At 40.4% G+C, this 16,698-nt stretch overlaps 1 protein-coding gene across 3 annotated transcripts in view; it reads right to left on the bottom strand.

Annotated features, from left to right (window-relative positions):
- The window catches only part of LOC117528687 (protein sidekick-2-like), a 562,122-nt gene that overhangs the window by 190,929 nt on the left and 354,495 nt on the right, over positions 1-16,698 (bottom strand). For all 3 annotated transcript variants that reach the window (XM_034191315.1, XM_034191316.1, XM_034191317.1), the window contains exon 5: positions 15,296-15,429. In XM_034191315.1, the coding sequence (XP_034047206.1) occupies positions 15,296-15,429 (134 nt within the window). The remainder of the gene's footprint in view (positions 1-15,295; positions 15,430-16,698) is intronic.

Here is a 16,698-nt window from a genome sequence, read left to right as displayed (position 1 = left end):
AGAAGGTTTTCGTTTCTACCCGTGTAATGACTTCCATTTTTCTATATCGAAAACACCACTCAGTGGAAGTCCTAAGACAAAACAGAAATGCCCCTGTTGTAAAAGTGGGCGGGGCTGAATAAGGTGAATAAAATCATGAGTGTCCTCTTCACTATCTTCTTGATGTCTCACATCTTCAGTATGAGACTCAAGTTGTAGAATTCTCCCTTCCAGGGAGGCTAAAAGTCTCGCACCTTGATCAAACATCTTGGCTGAATGAAATGATCTGGATTCTGTATCAGGATCCTGCACTTGTCACCAGGGTAACACAAAATGGGGGTGTGTCATTGTTGGGGGCTGAGAAATCGGGACTGCTGATTGGATGAAAAGCGGGATGATACAAAGCCTGGTATTTTCAATGTCTTTTTTCTGTATCGCCCTGTTTTAAGATTTGTATTGCCCTGATTTTATTGCCACAGTTTCCGGGGCAGTAAAACTGATAGGACAAGTGTATGATTTATCAGCCCTATTCTTTCTTGTATCTCATGAGGGCTGGTTTATGAGTATAGGGCAGATTTTTGTTGTAATATGTAATAAGACAGAAGATCTCAGAACGACTGGATTTACGAGCGTCCAGCTTCCCCACACAATTATCACCTCTGTCTTTACAGCCTCGCTCTCTCTCTCTCTCTCTCATGCACACAACTTTTCCAGAGCACAGTGTTAGTCCAGGTGTTAGGGGCCATTATGTAGCGTAATTGAGACAAACACAAAAGGCGATTAAATGCGGCACCATCACTCACAGGTTCCACGGAGCCTCCAGCCACCCATCGATTCCCTGCCCTCGATCAGTGATCTCTCTGCGAATCTGATCTCATTTTCCCCAACCTCCCGCGCATACGGGCATGAGCCTGTGCATAGAACTGTGCACTGTGTGCATATGTACATGAATGTGGACTCCCTAATCGACTTTTTAATATTATTTTTATTGTTATTGTATTCCACCTGATTGTAATCGCTTCCATCAAGGCCTGTTTTTATGGAACCTGTGCACTGTGATGACAAATCTTCCACCATAAACACAGCCAGTAGAAGCAGCCCTCTTGATGGGTAATTGTTGTTCTTTTCTGCTCCTTATTTGATTGCACCAGTCCTCGGTGCTTCTATTGTTGGGACTAAAAAGGGATTTTTAGCTGCATCACAATTTTATGAACGTAGCTCAGCAGGATACAATTTACTTTGAATATGATGTTGTTTGTCAAAGCATAAAAACATATATTTGTAACAATGTGGAATGCACAACTCCTGTTTCGTGATATAGTTTGATTGATTTATTTATTTGGGCGGCGGGGAGTGTATGTGTGTGTATGTGTGTGTGTGTGTGGTGTGTGTGTGTGTGTGTGTGTGCAAATAATAAGCCAAAAATGTTTGAGTTTTACAATGTTTTGATTTGTTTTAGTCAAACTAATGCTCACAATTCATGAAAACAGATGGAAATAAACTTGCTTTGCATGCTGCTGAAAGTGTTCCTCAAAGATCAGTTGTAGGATTGCTCATAGTCTATATATGAACCTTCAAATGACCAGCTGAAATAATTTATGGCCCCCAGTTAAATATTTATATATGCTGTTGTGATATTTTAAGAATAAAAAAGTCTTAACATGAATTTGTCAACATTCACGTACAACTATTTTTTTTTTTTTTTTTTTGAAGGAATTGTGCCATTGGTGTGGCAAGGACAATGGGAAGTTCCGTGGGGTCATTTATGACCTGTGAAAGATATGCATGTTTGTTATCAATAACTACAGACTTTGATTTTATCATACAAAAATCTATAATTTATTGTAACATTGACAACCCCCAATTCCAATGAAGTTGTGTAAAATGTAAATAAAACCACAACTTATATTCAATTGAATACACCACAAAGACAAGATATTTAATGTTCAAACTGATAAACTTTATTGTTTTTGTGCAAATACTTGCTCATTTTGAAATGGATGCCTGCAACATGTTTCAAAAAAGCTGGGACAGTGGTATGTTTACCACTGTGTTACATCACCTTTCCTTCTAACAACACTAAGGCAGGCCAGTCTAGTACCCGCACTCTTTTACTACGAAGCCATGCTGTTGTAACACATGCAGAATGTGGCTTGGCATTGTCTTGCTGAAATAAGCAGGGACGTCCCTGAAAAAGACGTTGCTTGGATGGCACCATGTGTTGCTCCAAAACCTGGATGTACCTTTCAGCATTGATGGTGCCACCACAGATGTGTAAGTTGCCCATGCCATGGGCACTAACACACCCCCATACCATCACAGATGCTGGCTTTTTAACTTAGCGCTGGTAACAATCTGGATGGTCTTTTTACTCTTTTGTCCAGAGGACAAGATGTCCACGATTTTCAAAAGCAATTTGAAATGTGGACTCATCAGACCACAGCACACTTTTCAACTTTGAAAAGTGTCCATTTCAAATGAGCGACGGCATTTCTGGATGTTGTTGATGTATGGCTTTCGTTTTGCATGGTAGAGTTTTAACTTGCACTTGTAGATGTAGCGACAAACTGTGTTAACTGACAACGGTTTTCTGAAGTGTTTCGGAGCCCACGCAGTAAGATCCTTTACACAGTGATGTCGTTTTTTAATGCAGTGGCGCCTGAGAGATCGAAGGTCACGGGCATTCAATCTTGGTTTTCGGCCTTGCCGCTTATGTGTAGAAAGTTCTCCAGATTATCTGAATCTTCTGATTATATTATGGACTGTAGATGATGGAATCCCTAAATTCCTTACAAGTGAATGCTGAGAAACATTGTTCTTAAACTGTTGGAGTATTTTTTCAGGCAGCTGTTCATAAAGTGATGATCCTCACCCCATCTTTGCTTGTGAACAGCTGAGACTTTTGGGGATGCTCCTTTTATACCCAATCATGAATGTCCTCAGTTCCCAAACACTTACTGAATGTTGTTAGGAGGAAAGGTGATGTAACACAGTGGTAAACATACCACTGTCCCAGCTTTTTTGAAATGTGTTGCAGGCATCCATTTCAAAATGAGCAAATATTTGCACAAAAGTGATTGATCTCTGCTCCCCTCCACAGCATGTCTTTTTCCTGGTTCTCTCCCTCAGCCCCAACCAGTCCCAGCAGAAGACTGCCCCTCCCTGAGCCTGGTTCTGCTGGAGGTTTCTTCCTGTTAAAAGGGAGTTTTTCCTTCCCACTGTCGCCAAGTGCTTGCTCACAGGGGGTCGTTTTGACCGTTGGGGTTTTTCCGTAATTATTGTATGGCTTTGCCTTACAATATAAAGCACCTTGGGGCAACTGTTTGTTGTGATTTGGCGCTATATAAATAAAATTGATTTGATTTGATTTGACACCACTTAACCATCCTGGGTCCTGTAAGGCAACAGATTCATCCCCAGCTGACCTATCAACCCAGTAAATATAATTTGAACACTAAAATAATTTAATATGTCCACCGTTGAAAGACTGTTTGAGCCATTTAACAGCTTTCAAACTTTCCAATTATTCATTCATTTTATGCCACTTATCCAGGTAGCAGTGGTAGCAGATTCACCCCATAGCTCCTTGTCCTTGACCAAGCCCTCTTTTCCTGGGGAATCCTGAAGTATTCCCAGGCCAGCAAAAAATATGATCTGTCCAGTGTGTCCTGCATCTTTCTCGGGGTCTCCCTCCAGTTGGATGTGGCTGGAGGACATCTTTTGGGAGACAACTAGGGTGTTTCCTCACTAGATGCCCGAACCACCTCAGCTGGCACCTTTCGATGAAAAAGATGCCATGAGTCCCTTTCCGATATTCTAGCTTCTTACCCTGTCCCTGAGTGTTCGCCCAGATGACCACCAGAAGAACCTCATTTCTGCCACTTGTATCTGTGACCTTGTTGTTTTGGTAATTTTGCAAACCTCATGATCATAGGTGAAGAGAGAAGCATGAATCAATTGGTCAACTGAGAGTCTTGCCTTTTGGCTCAGCGCTTTTTTCACCAGGACCTCAGACACAGCCCCAATCAGTCGGGTGATCTCACACTCTACTCGTACAGTAGTGTTCAGAATAATAGTAGTGCTATGTGACTAAGTTTTGAGTATATTTCTTATTGTTACATGGGAAACAAGGTACCAGTAGATTCAGTAGATTCTCACAAATCCAACAAGACCAAGCATTCATGATATGCACACTCTTAAGGCTATGAAATTGGGCTATTAGTAAAAAAAAAAGTAGAAAAGGGGGTGTTCACAATAATAGTAGTGTGGCATTCAGTCAGTGAGTTCGTCAATTTTGTGGAACAAACAGGTGTGAATCAGGTGTCCCCTATTTAAGGATGAAGCCAGCACCTGTGGAACATACTTTTCTCTTTGAAAGCCTGAGGAAAATGGGACGTTCAAGACATTGTTCAGAAGAACAGCATAGTTTGATTAAAAAGTTGATTGGAGAGGGGAAAACGTATACGCAGGTGCAAACAATTATAGGCTGTTCATCTACAATGATCTCCAATGCTTTAAAATGGACAAAAAAAAACCAGAGATGCATGGAAGAAAATGGAGAACAACCATCAAAATGGATAGAAGAATAACCAGAATGGCAAAGGTTCACCATTGATCAGCTCCAGGATGATCAAAGACAGTCTGGAGTTACCTGTAAGTGCTGTGACAGTTAGAAGATGCCTGTGTGAAGCTAATTTATTTGCAAGAATCCCCGCAAAGTCCCTCTGTTAAATAAAAGACATGTGCAGAAGAGGTTACAATTTGCCAAAGAACACATCAACTGGCCTAAAGAGAAATGGAGGAATATTTTGTGGACTGATGAGAGTAAAATTGTTCTTTTTGGGTCCAAGGGCCGCAAACAGTTTGTGAGAAGACCCCCAAACTCTGAATTCAAGCCACAGTTCACAGTGAAGACAGTGAAGCATGGCGGTGCAAGCATCATGATATGGGCATGTTTCTCCTACTATGGTGTTGGGCCTATATATCGCATACCAGGTATCATGGATCAGTTCGGATATGTCAGAATACTTGAAGAGGTCATGTTACCTTATGCTGAAGAGGACATGCCCTTGAAATGGGTGTTTCAACAAGACAATGACACCAAGCACACTAGTAAACAAGCAAAATCTTGGTTCCAAACCAACAAAATTAATGCCTCGCAGATGTGGAGAAATCATGAAAAACTGTGGTTATACAACTAAATACTAGTTTAGTGATTCACAGGATTGCTAAAAAAGCAGTTTGAACATAATAGTTTTGAGTTTGTAGCGTCAACAGCAGATGCTACTACTATTGTGAACACCCCCTTTTCTACTTTTTTTTTTTTACTAAGCCTTTCATAGCCTTAAGAATGTGCATATCATGAATGCTTGGTCTTGTTGGATTTGTGAGAATCTACTGAATCTACTGGTACCTTGTTTCCCATGTAACAATAAGAAATATACTCAAAAGCTGGATTAATCTTTTTAGTCACATAGCACTACTATTATTCTGAACACTACTGTATATTACCGCCACTCGTGGACAAGACGAGAGATACTTGAACTTGTCCACTTGGGACAAACTCTCTTGATCCAAAGGGGGCAATCCACACTTTTCCGAAAGAGGATCATGCCCTCAGATTTGGAGGTGTGGTCCTCATCTCAGTCATTTCACACTCTGTCTCAGACATGTCCACTGCACAGTGATGAAGCCAACACAACCACATCATCTGCAAAAAGTAGAGATCTTCAATCTTTGTGCAGTTAAATTCCAAAATTTTCAGTGGGAGGTGGGTGGTCTGGGGGAAGATCTGGGAGCATGTGCTGGTGCCACACTTTACCATATCCACCACACTACGTAACTGTGTTGGGCCCTGTATAGCAACCACTCGGGGAGGCAATCAGTCCATCCCCACCTCTTGAAAATAGCCGAATATCTGCAGCAGCCACTTCAAATGTTGGTGTTCCATTGGCCGTCTCCAGACACTGGAGTGTTCAACACTGAGGCATCTGTGTTTTGGTTCATGGCCACAGAAATGCCCCACATTGCCAAAATTCAAAACGGACATTCCCTCACATTGCAAGCAGTACTTCTCATCTGATGTCTCCCAAAGTAATGCCTTTTTCCACACAGTCCTTCCAGCTCTCCACAAGGATCCTCTGAAGAGACCTGGTGCCGTTGATTTTGTAATCTTAAGTCACTGGTTAGCATCCAATTCTCACAGCCATACAGTAAGACAGGAAGTACCAGAACACCGAAGACTTGGAACTTTGTTCATGTGCAAAGGTCTCACCAACACCAAAAATGTCTTTCATCTTCCAGGCATATCCCAACGTCAAAGACTGATGAACAAGAGGCGTGACTGTCACTGCCAAGATCAGTGAATGCCTCTCTACATTCAATACTTTCACCACATACTGATGTACTACCAAGGTGTCAGAAGAATTCAGAAGTGTCTTGTTGACACTTGAGGGCAAAACCACTGTGAAACGAACCCATGAATAGAAGGAAGAGTGGATATTTTTCACCTCCTGTGCCAGTAAAGAACACTGACAAAGGGTAAATAAACGGTAAACGGACTGCATTTATATAGCATCACATGCTCAAAGTGCTTTACAATAATGCCTCACATTCACCCCGATGTGAGGTTGCTGCCATACAAGGTATTCACTACACTACCCCCTGGGAGCAACTAGGGGATTAAGGACCTTGTCCAAGGGCCTTAGTGATTTTCCAGTCAGGCTGGGATTTGAACCGAGGATCCCCTGGTGTCAAGCCCAACGCTTAACCACTAGACCATCACCTCCCCTAAGGATACCTTCTCAGAATTTCATAGAAAGTTGTGTGACCGCTGATGTCAGCCAAACATATCACCTAAAGACGTGAATAATAAACCTCCTGAATGCCAAAGACATGCAAGTGTCTGTGACTAATGGACCAGATGGCACAAACCTAATATAACCCTGAAAAGGACTGAACAAATGAGTTATGGTGCCTTATTAAACCTAACATTAATATGTACAATACTTTTTTTATATACACAAACCTAACAGTTGAATTAAGTTCATTTCCATAAGACATTGCTGAGACTGCAGATAGTTGCCAATGACTTGTTGATGGAACTCATTTCATTTTCTCGAATACATGACTGATTCCTTGGCAGACACTAATTAATTGTACTGCAGTTCATAAACTCTCAGTGTTGAGAAGACCTCAAGTGTGTAATCTTCTAATTAAATGGGAAACGTAAACAACATGGTGACCTGCATAGTGAATTCTGGCTTAATGTCACCCCACTGTTTACACATGTCTCTGTCCAAAGGCGAGTTTTAATATTAGCTAACTGTGGCCTGGAGAATGCTGTGTGTGTGTGTGTGAGTGTGTGTGTGTGTGTGTGTGTGTGTGTGTGTGTGTGTGCGTGCGTGCATCCATGTGTATTAGGCAATGTCAGTTTACCTTGTCCCATTAGCCTCCATCTGTCTCATTTGTATACTCCCTTTGGAACCACATGCCGCCTCTGTTGAATATTGTTACGTCTGTTTTCTACTGAATTACTAAAACGAACGAATACAGCCTTGAAAAAAAAATCTTATTTTTAGATGTGAAATATGGCTGTGTGATCCACAAGGTGAGATGCAGACAGATTTAGTGATAGCTGCTTGTGGGATTGCTGTGTGATGGGTATTGATCATTGCACTGCAAAAACTGTAACTGACAATATGATAAGCAGACGGCACAAAGTGTCTGATATTAAAAATTTAATTTGTGAACAGGTTAAACTCATGCCAAAGGTTGAACTAACATAAGGAGTGGTGGGACTTATGACATAAGCAAAGGTTTTGTTTTCAGTGGTGTTTATTAGTGAGATTATTCAATCATAAATGATCCAATTTTCAACAAAATGTTGTGAAATGATGTAAAACAGTAGAACACATAGCATAATGTAATAAGAATAGATACCATCACATTTTCGAATGGATCATATTCAGGTTCATAAATATTTGGACAGTAAGACAATCATACTCTAATCTGAATGTGTGTTTGTTTATTCCCCTACTGCTCCCAGGCCCTTTGAGAAATATCCAACAAACATTTTATGTGGATGAAGGCCGACCCCAGAACTTAATTAAGGTTTTTATTCCAACTCCTATTTGCACCAAACATATGTGGGTAGAGTGCAAATTGTCCACAGTCAGTCAGTCAAAACACAATTACGACAGTCCACATCAAGGTAACTGGTATCAAAGGTCAAAATTTAGATTTTTCTCTCCAATTTGCACGAAACATGCTCTACTAAGGTAGTTGGATTCCTGAATTGCTGTGTTCAACCAAAGCCCAGTTTTCCAGATGAACATCAAGGTCAATGGGGTGAAATGTCAAATTTTTGCTGTCTGATTTGCACCAACCATAACGCACTTAGATAGTTGAATTCCAGAATTGTCAGGGAAAAGTCACATTTCAGGTGAATGACTAAGTCATTGTGTCAAAGATCATTTTCCCACCCAATCTCTGCATGTTCGAATTTCTGTCAAGAAATCACAAGGAGAGACACAATCAAGAATAGACATCTGCTTATCCCAGGACTTCTTGTCCAATAGATAACTATACTGTATGTTTCTATGATTACAGAATCAGCATAGAGCATTAGAGCATCAAGATTCTAACCCTAAACACATGATTTCCAGAGAAACAAGTCACTTTCATAGACTAAGTTAATGCCAAGAAATTATCTCCAAAATAACATGACTGCATACTTACCCTACTAATGTGCTGCAGCACTTCTTCTCACCTTATTGAGATGTTTGACATTTTGCTTCTGTACACCACCACAGTACAGATTAAATTAAAACATGAAGATGTGCCTGTAATGTCGCCTTTCAGCTTTAACTTGAAGGGTTTATGAAAAATATCCCATTAAATATTCAGGAATAACAGCCATTATTATAGATATTCCTTCCATTCTGAAAGTAAATGGACAAACTGAATATAAGGATTATTATTTAAACAAATCATCACTGTTACAGCCAGTCTTCTTTAAACAAGTTACAAGATGAATACATGAACATGTTCAGGTCACTGACTGACCGTGTAAGAAGAAGGTTAGTGAGGGAAGACACAAGACACCCATGACCGATCTGAAGGAGTTATAGACATCTGTGGCTGTGACTGGAGAAACAGAGACGAGTGTAACATTTGTGTGTTGCATCACCTCGAGTATCCTGTGTGTCTTCTGGTAAACTGTAGCTGAAATTTCATGTCTGTTTAATAAAATCCTGCTCTTTTCCACTTCAACGTGAAGCTGTATAACTGGTGACGAAACACACAATTTCTCCAATCACAACTACAGAATCCTATAACTCATTCAGATTTGTCATGAGCGTCTTGGTGACTTGTCTCAAGAAAACTGTCCATAGTTGGCTTGTCCAGTTACTTCTTGGCTCTGAAAACATCTGTAATTCTGAAATCATTAATGTGATATCTTTGTTAAATCTCTTGAATTCAAGCTAAAAGTTAACACAACAAACACAACTTGATTATTTAATTTCCAATCCATTGTGGTGGTGCACAGAGGCAAAGTTATATATATATATATATATATATATATATATATATATATATATATATATATATATATATATATATATATACACTATACTATAATACTTATGGACCAGACTTTAGGTGGATCCAGAAATGTTCAATAATATTTTCAACAAAGCAAGATGAGTCATTATGAATTTGGGCAGAGCCATGCGCTCCACAGCGTGCCTTTTTTTGCTTTCTAAAGCCATCTTGTTTATTTCCACATCGTCCTTCTACCACTTTGCTGCCTCTATGTCATTTTATTAAATCTGACTTTTGCGAGGAGTGATTAAACTGAAGGTCCCATTTATGAGCAATTACATGTGCTCAGTCAAAGCAGAGCTGCTGCAGCTCCAGAAAACCCCACTGTACGTTCTGCTGCTTGAGCCAGAGGTCAGACAAGTAATGTAGAGTAAGAGAACAACTACTGTGGCGCACCTAATTTGTATAATTACCGCAGATGAGCAACACTGTTAAGAGGCAATGGGGAAAAGGGAGTCATGAGGAAGGACAATGCAGTAGAGGGCACTAATCAATGTTATCTCCTCTAAAGAAAAAACAAAACAAATCTAGAGTGCCAATGCCCTATGGGTTATCGGCTCAATTAAAGACCAAGGCAAAATGGCCATTTTCGGCATAAAAATGGCTTCCATTTCCAAAGGAATGAACCTTGTGACTATAATTTTTTGACATGAAATATGTCAATGACACATATTACACCCTTGCCAAATTAGAAAAAAACATTTAGCAGACAGCTTTTGAGAAAATTGCCTTTAAGTGTTCAAAATGGCTATTTTTGGCATAAAAATAGCTGCCATTTCCAAATGAACAAATTTACGAATATAATTTTTAGATGGGAAAAATATCAATGACCCATATCACACCTTTGCCAGATTAGAAAAAAGTTACCAGACAGTTTTTAAGATATCGCAATAAACGGATGCTGACGATGCCTATGGCTACAATGGATGCCATTGGGTTAGCAGCCTATCGGCCAGTAACCCAATAATATTGTTAAAGACCCTTTAGATTCAGACTAGTACCAAAATTTAGCACATTCTTTGTCGCAACTTGTAAAACTCTTCCATCAAGTGTGATGAAAATTAATTCATGTTTTCACGAATCCTGGTGGTAAACAAAAAAACGGAGATGAGTGAACACATTGCCTCCTTAATGGAAGCATTACCATGTTGTTCAGAATATGAGAACCCTGATTACAGCCTCCCCCTCCTTTTTTTCAAAATTTATTTCAGTCAGCCAAGTCAAACATAAGCTATGGCAGCATTACAGTTTGGTGGATGGGTTCTTATCATATCACTTTCACTCCGGTGCTTGTTTGAGATATGAGGGAGTGATGATTAGACACATGCATTTTTCAGTCCCCCAATAAGAGCCCACAGGTGGATGCTAGGGTACAGGTATGGCAGAGCAATGGCAGTGATTTGGCAGCATGCAGCTTTGACAGGCAGAGGAGGAGCTGGGAAACTGCATCTTAAATAGCCCGCCCGATCTGGAGGGAGTGATTTAGAGGATCATGTAATCCATGTGTTTTCATAGGAGATATGTGGTAATTATGTGAATGAGGTATGTTAGTGTATATGTAGGGTGCAGTTTGAGTTGACTGATTAAAAAGCTCGTAGGTTAACTTCAATTTTGGAAATAAAGACCTAATCTTTAAAACAAAATTATATATAAAAAAAAATAAAAAATAAAAAAAATTAAATGCTATTAAACCTTATTTGGGTGGCATACTGGCTTTGTGGTTATCAGCGTTGCTTCCTCCCTGATTCTTTCTGTGTGGAGCTACCATGGTGTTTGTGTGGCTTCCCTCTGGGTGCCCTGGCTTCCTCCTACTTCCAAAGACATGCAAGTTAATTCAATTGGGAACTTGAAATTGACCACAGGTGTGAATGTGTTTGTCTGTCTGTATGTGGCCCTGCAGCAGACTGGCACCCAGTCCAGGGTGTACCCTGTCCTTTCCCTGTGACTGATGGGACAGGCTTCAGCACCCCGTGACCCTTAACTGGAGTTAGAATGTATAGAAAATGAATGAATGAAAAAAAAAAATTATGGACAGTCTCTCATTTCTTGTTTTAGGGCCCCTTCACACATAATACGATTGAAGACGACTGGTGCACGAAGGAGGAATTGCATGCCACTCATGAAAAATAGTAGCCACCTCGAACAGCTGTCACCACAACCATTCGTGCACACAAGCGGCCAAAAACAGCGAATGCCCTGCGAGTGCCATTCGACCCCTCTCTCGGCAGGTGTCGGCCAAATTCCAGGTGCCACACACGGGCACTTAGAAAAGGCATGGCTATTCATGCTCCTGGCACAATAGTAGACAAGCAGGCGACCACATTCGAACTGTCTGTGAAAAGTATCTAAGTGCCACACAAGTGTAGTGTAACCTAGCAACACACATGTGGTGTGATAGAGTCTCAGCTCTCCCCTCAACACGTGGAGTGCGTGGGTATCTCATGTGGGGTGTCGCATGTGGGGGGTGTGGGGCACATTTGCATGAAATGCTGATATGATCACATAGGGCCCGGCCAGCCACGTCTGAGTGCACACAGCACAGCAAGGCACCTCTCAGCTGATCGCCACCCAACCACACACTAACAGCTGGAAATGACGGCTCAGTGCACACAATGTGTTACATTACAAACACAGAGACCACAGCCAGGACAGGTATATAAAATATTACCACAATTACATAACAAATAACTAAAATGAATGATCACAGAACACAGACACTTTGTCCTGCTGCACGAACAGGTGGGCGTGGCCCCAACCAGTAGCAGTTGTTGAGCACTCTGGACTCCCAAGTCACAACTGGAGAATACATACCATGTTTGGAAGGACATGACCTTACAACTCTACGCCGTGAGGCGCGTGCCTGCTGTCCACACATGGAAATACATAAAAATATATATTACTTTTGCCATGGGCTGGAGCGGCCACTCAGTGCGCACACCGCCGGGCTGCTCCATGTGAAAATGACCCTCTGATCATGTGAACACTCAGCTGGTGATCTGAATGTCACGTCACCCACATGAGACAAGAGCCTGGCTGATGTCTTCATGAAAGGAGCGTATCAGGTAATTCATGTAAAACATAAAAGGGAAACAGTGATACACATCATTTCATTACTTTCTGGTGTACATCTTCACGGAGGCTAACTCCACTCTTTATAACTGGAATTAAGTATTACAAATTGTGTTTTTTTTTTTTTTTTTGCTCCACTGCTGGGTGGGCGACTTTCCACGTGCTCGCACTGTGTTCGTGTGCGTGAACACGAAACCGTCGCCGTGGTATCATGCACGCCTGTCCCTCCCGACAACAGGTGGAATTTTTCGCGGCTCCCCATTTTGTTTTGGTTCGCCGATTTTCTTCCGGTTTCTGCATCTTTCGTGTTATGCGTGAAGGGGCCCTAAACCATTTACTAACGTACGGCCACTTTTCAGACACTATTTAAAAACAAACAAAAAAAATCTATCACTGGCACGAGCCTTTGCCATCTTACATAATCAAGAACGTGTTAATTTTGCATCAGCAATTTTCTGCAGCCTTTTCTTTTCCCATTAATAAAGGGGTGACACACATCAACACCATTAAACAAACAGTGACAGTGACAGTAATCATGACAGCGACACATTAAAGATGCATATTTAAACAGATATCATTGCCAAACAAAGCATTTTAGGACTTATTGGTAACCAGTAGAAAACCTGATACTCTTCAAAAAAGTTTTTACTCTTCTTTATCGCAAAATTAAACAATAACTACTCTCAAAACCAAAGGACAACAACCTGTGGATTGACTCAGCTGTAAAATGCTGCATTGTATTGCCTATGTGTTAGTTTAGGGAATCGGAGTCGTCTTTCTGGAGAGCTCATCAGTTTCTTCCAGCCAATTATTGCACCTGACAGTCTGGAAATAACATGAATTGTCAGGTGTCATGTCATATCACATCATGGCAGACGCAATGTCTGACACCACTAACAAATATAATCCTAGAATTGGCTCCATTTCTTACCTCCAAATGCAGAGTGAAATTTCAAGAGTTTTTCTTCTGTTTTCTTTTTGTAGGTGAGTGCTCTCCTGCCACGCCCCAGACAGCAGTTGTTGTGGGACTGCCGACATTTCTGCTGTATATATTCATTCCACAATCTATCTTTTATGAATATTTCTTCTCTGAGTGCATTAATTTTGGGGTTTTGTGTGTGTGTGTGTGTGTGTGTGTGTGTGTGTGTGTGTGTGTGTGTGTGTGTGTGTGTGTGTGTGTGTGTGTGTGTAAGACACATTTTCTTATTATTTTTTTATCTGACTTGTTCACCATCAGTTTCACCTTCAAAGCTGAATGTGGAACATTTTAAAAAATACAATATAAAATAATATAAAATGTAACATTAAGTTTTGCTTTGTTGTAATCTAGATTGGCTAAGCCTGAGAGTGTGGTAAAAAATCCAGAGCAAAAAAAGTGTTTTCTAACGTGACAGCAGTCATGTGACTTTTTCCAGTCATTGAAATATTTTTCTAAGAACTGTTTTTACATTTACATGTCTTTGCTATTGTTCCTATTCATAGTAAATCTAGTAAAAGGTGTTAAATATTTGATGTTGCATGTATGATGTCAAATGTGCACAGATGCCCAGAAGTAGCTGGTTTCCAGCCAAGACATTTTTCCAAAAAACATCACAAAACTACCAAAAATAGTAGCTTTATTGTAGTATTTTAACTGTACTGGTTACTTTGACTAGTGCATCATAAAAAGCAACACAGCCTTAAGATAAATTAATTTAAAAAATGCCTAATCTGGCATCACGCTCTCCATAGTTTATGGAGAGCAGAGCAACACACTACCTGGAGCCGGAAGCCGCTGCTCTATCACATTTTGAGAAATCCTTGTTAGAAAAGAATCATGAATTGAGCAACAATGGCTGCCAGTGCAGTGTTTAGGGGGGTTAACAGCCTCCCCTATGCTAAAATGGAGATAATTTCAAAACTATTCTGTGTATGTGCCATAGGGGAGTATCATGTTACTATTCAGAAGTATATGAATGGTTCTTCATGATAATGTCCCTTTAAGCCTTTTTGACTTAGCATTTTAAAGTCTTGTTGGGCTCACTATTTTAAACCCCCTAGCACCTGCCTCATTTTGGCTTGTCAGTATCTCACATATAAAAAGTGAAATTTCCCATCAATGGGATATACAGGCTTAGAAGGGGTTTAAACATTACACTGTCAGACCATGTTTCTTGGCTGCTCGAGAGTTGTTTGATGAATGTGTTGCTGTAATCTTTTCAGCATGATGAAGGTGCAGCACTGTAAATTAGTTAGGGGGCAGATCACTTCAGTCCTGGTAAGTGCCCTAATTTTCAGCTATATATTGTTGAAGGGTTTAAATGCAGTTTGGTGTTACAGCGGTTGGAGAGCCCGTCACCCCCTGTGCAGCTGAATTCCCTCTGCTGAGTCCTGGTCTAGAATCTATTGTTTTGTCCAAACTACCGGTTGTATAGCTGTTCTGCATTGAATGAAAATGTGCACTGAACTGAGAAATGAGGCAAAGTCAACCTTGGCATTAAATTATGTTTTCATCTGTAAAAACACCTTTTGATGCAATCTGCTCCTGACAAACTTACTGACTTAATGAGTTTTTAGCAATGTGGGTGAGGAAATGTGTCGCCAAAATATGTGTGCGGCACATGAACGCATGTGTGCATATTGCATATTCATGTGTGCTTACTCTCCACTGTCAGCGTGACAGGCTGACTGGTTTTGTTCTCCCCGTTCTTGTCATTTACAGCCTGCGCATAATAACGTCCTGCATCAGGGGCAACTGTGGAGAGGATGACCAGTGTGTTGTCCAGGGTGATGGCGCTGAAAAAGAAAAAAAAAAAATTTAAACACAAAAACCCATTTTAATGTACTTATAAGGACACTGCACTGGCTCACATTTATTCTCTGGATACTCACTTAACCTTAACCCAAGCACAATTATGCCCTGACTCGGATGCTGGACTGCACTGCTGAATGTATTTAAGTCAATTTATTCTCACAGTTTGAGAAGCCATGCTCAATGAACTGGTCTGCCTTTCAAATTTGAACCTCAGTGATTCCCGTGACACAAACACCACGCTGTGCATGCACACAAATACTCATATCATTAAACCTCTATATGTAGCTCACAGCGCCCAGGACAAACCTTCATGTACATGGACATACAAATTTCAAAAATAAAGAAAATGTGCACATATACAAATTTACAATTGAAAATTATACATACTTTCTTCCATCACTTGCCTATTACATTCCTGTCATATCTGTGTATGATTTTAGTTTAATTTCTATCACCCGCCTTTGTGGTAATATTATTTCTACAGTTTGTGTGACCCTGGGTTGACCTAGGGTTGGGGGAAGGGGTTTGCTATATGTATGTTTGTTTTTTTACAATTGTAAAATCTAAAAAAAAAAAAAATTTAATTGCAAATTTCCCATTCAAAATTCTCAAGATTTGCAGATATTTTATTCTCACCAATCCTGCAGGATGCAACTATCATTTTTGGAGTTCTATTATCTCACACAATTCAGCCAAATTTCAATTAACTTCTTATTTATGAATATGGCTGAGCTTGGTGTCGAGCAACTGAAGAAGCAGTGCAGCTTCATAAAGCAAAGATTTTAACATTGAACAGTGAGCCAGCACAGCATTGGTTTTATGCTGGACAAATCACAAATGATTTTTCAGGAACTTTAGCCAAAAATCATGAGTTGCACATCTAGCAAGCGCCCCCTATCTGAGCACGTGGTGTCTGGACCAAAATCTCTGCTACTGGTGATGAGCTGTGGGTCACGATGCCCAGAGGACCTGTTACTATATGGATGCTTTTCTGTTCTTTTTTTGTTGTTTTGTTTGTTTTGCATGTTTGACAATTTGTTGTTGCATCAAATATGGCCATCGGGAATTGCGAAGACTTTGCGTCTGTCCATCCATCCGTCTGTCTGTGCTCAGCATAAGTCATAAGTGTTTTCAAATTCACAGGGAACATTTTTGGGACAGAGATGTACAAGTTCAAAGACGGCCAACCTGGACATATTTTAAGAGGTTAAAAAGTCGCATTCTATTTTTATGGTATGATCTTGCTGATA

Source organism: Thalassophryne amazonica, chromosome 16, assembly GCF_902500255.1.
Source record: "Thalassophryne amazonica chromosome 16, fThaAma1.1, whole genome shotgun sequence".
Taxonomy (NCBI): domain Eukaryota; kingdom Metazoa; phylum Chordata; class Actinopteri; order Batrachoidiformes; family Batrachoididae; genus Thalassophryne; species Thalassophryne amazonica.
The sequence above is the reverse complement of the archived record's forward strand: the minus strand, read 5'-3'. Positions and strand labels throughout refer to the sequence as shown.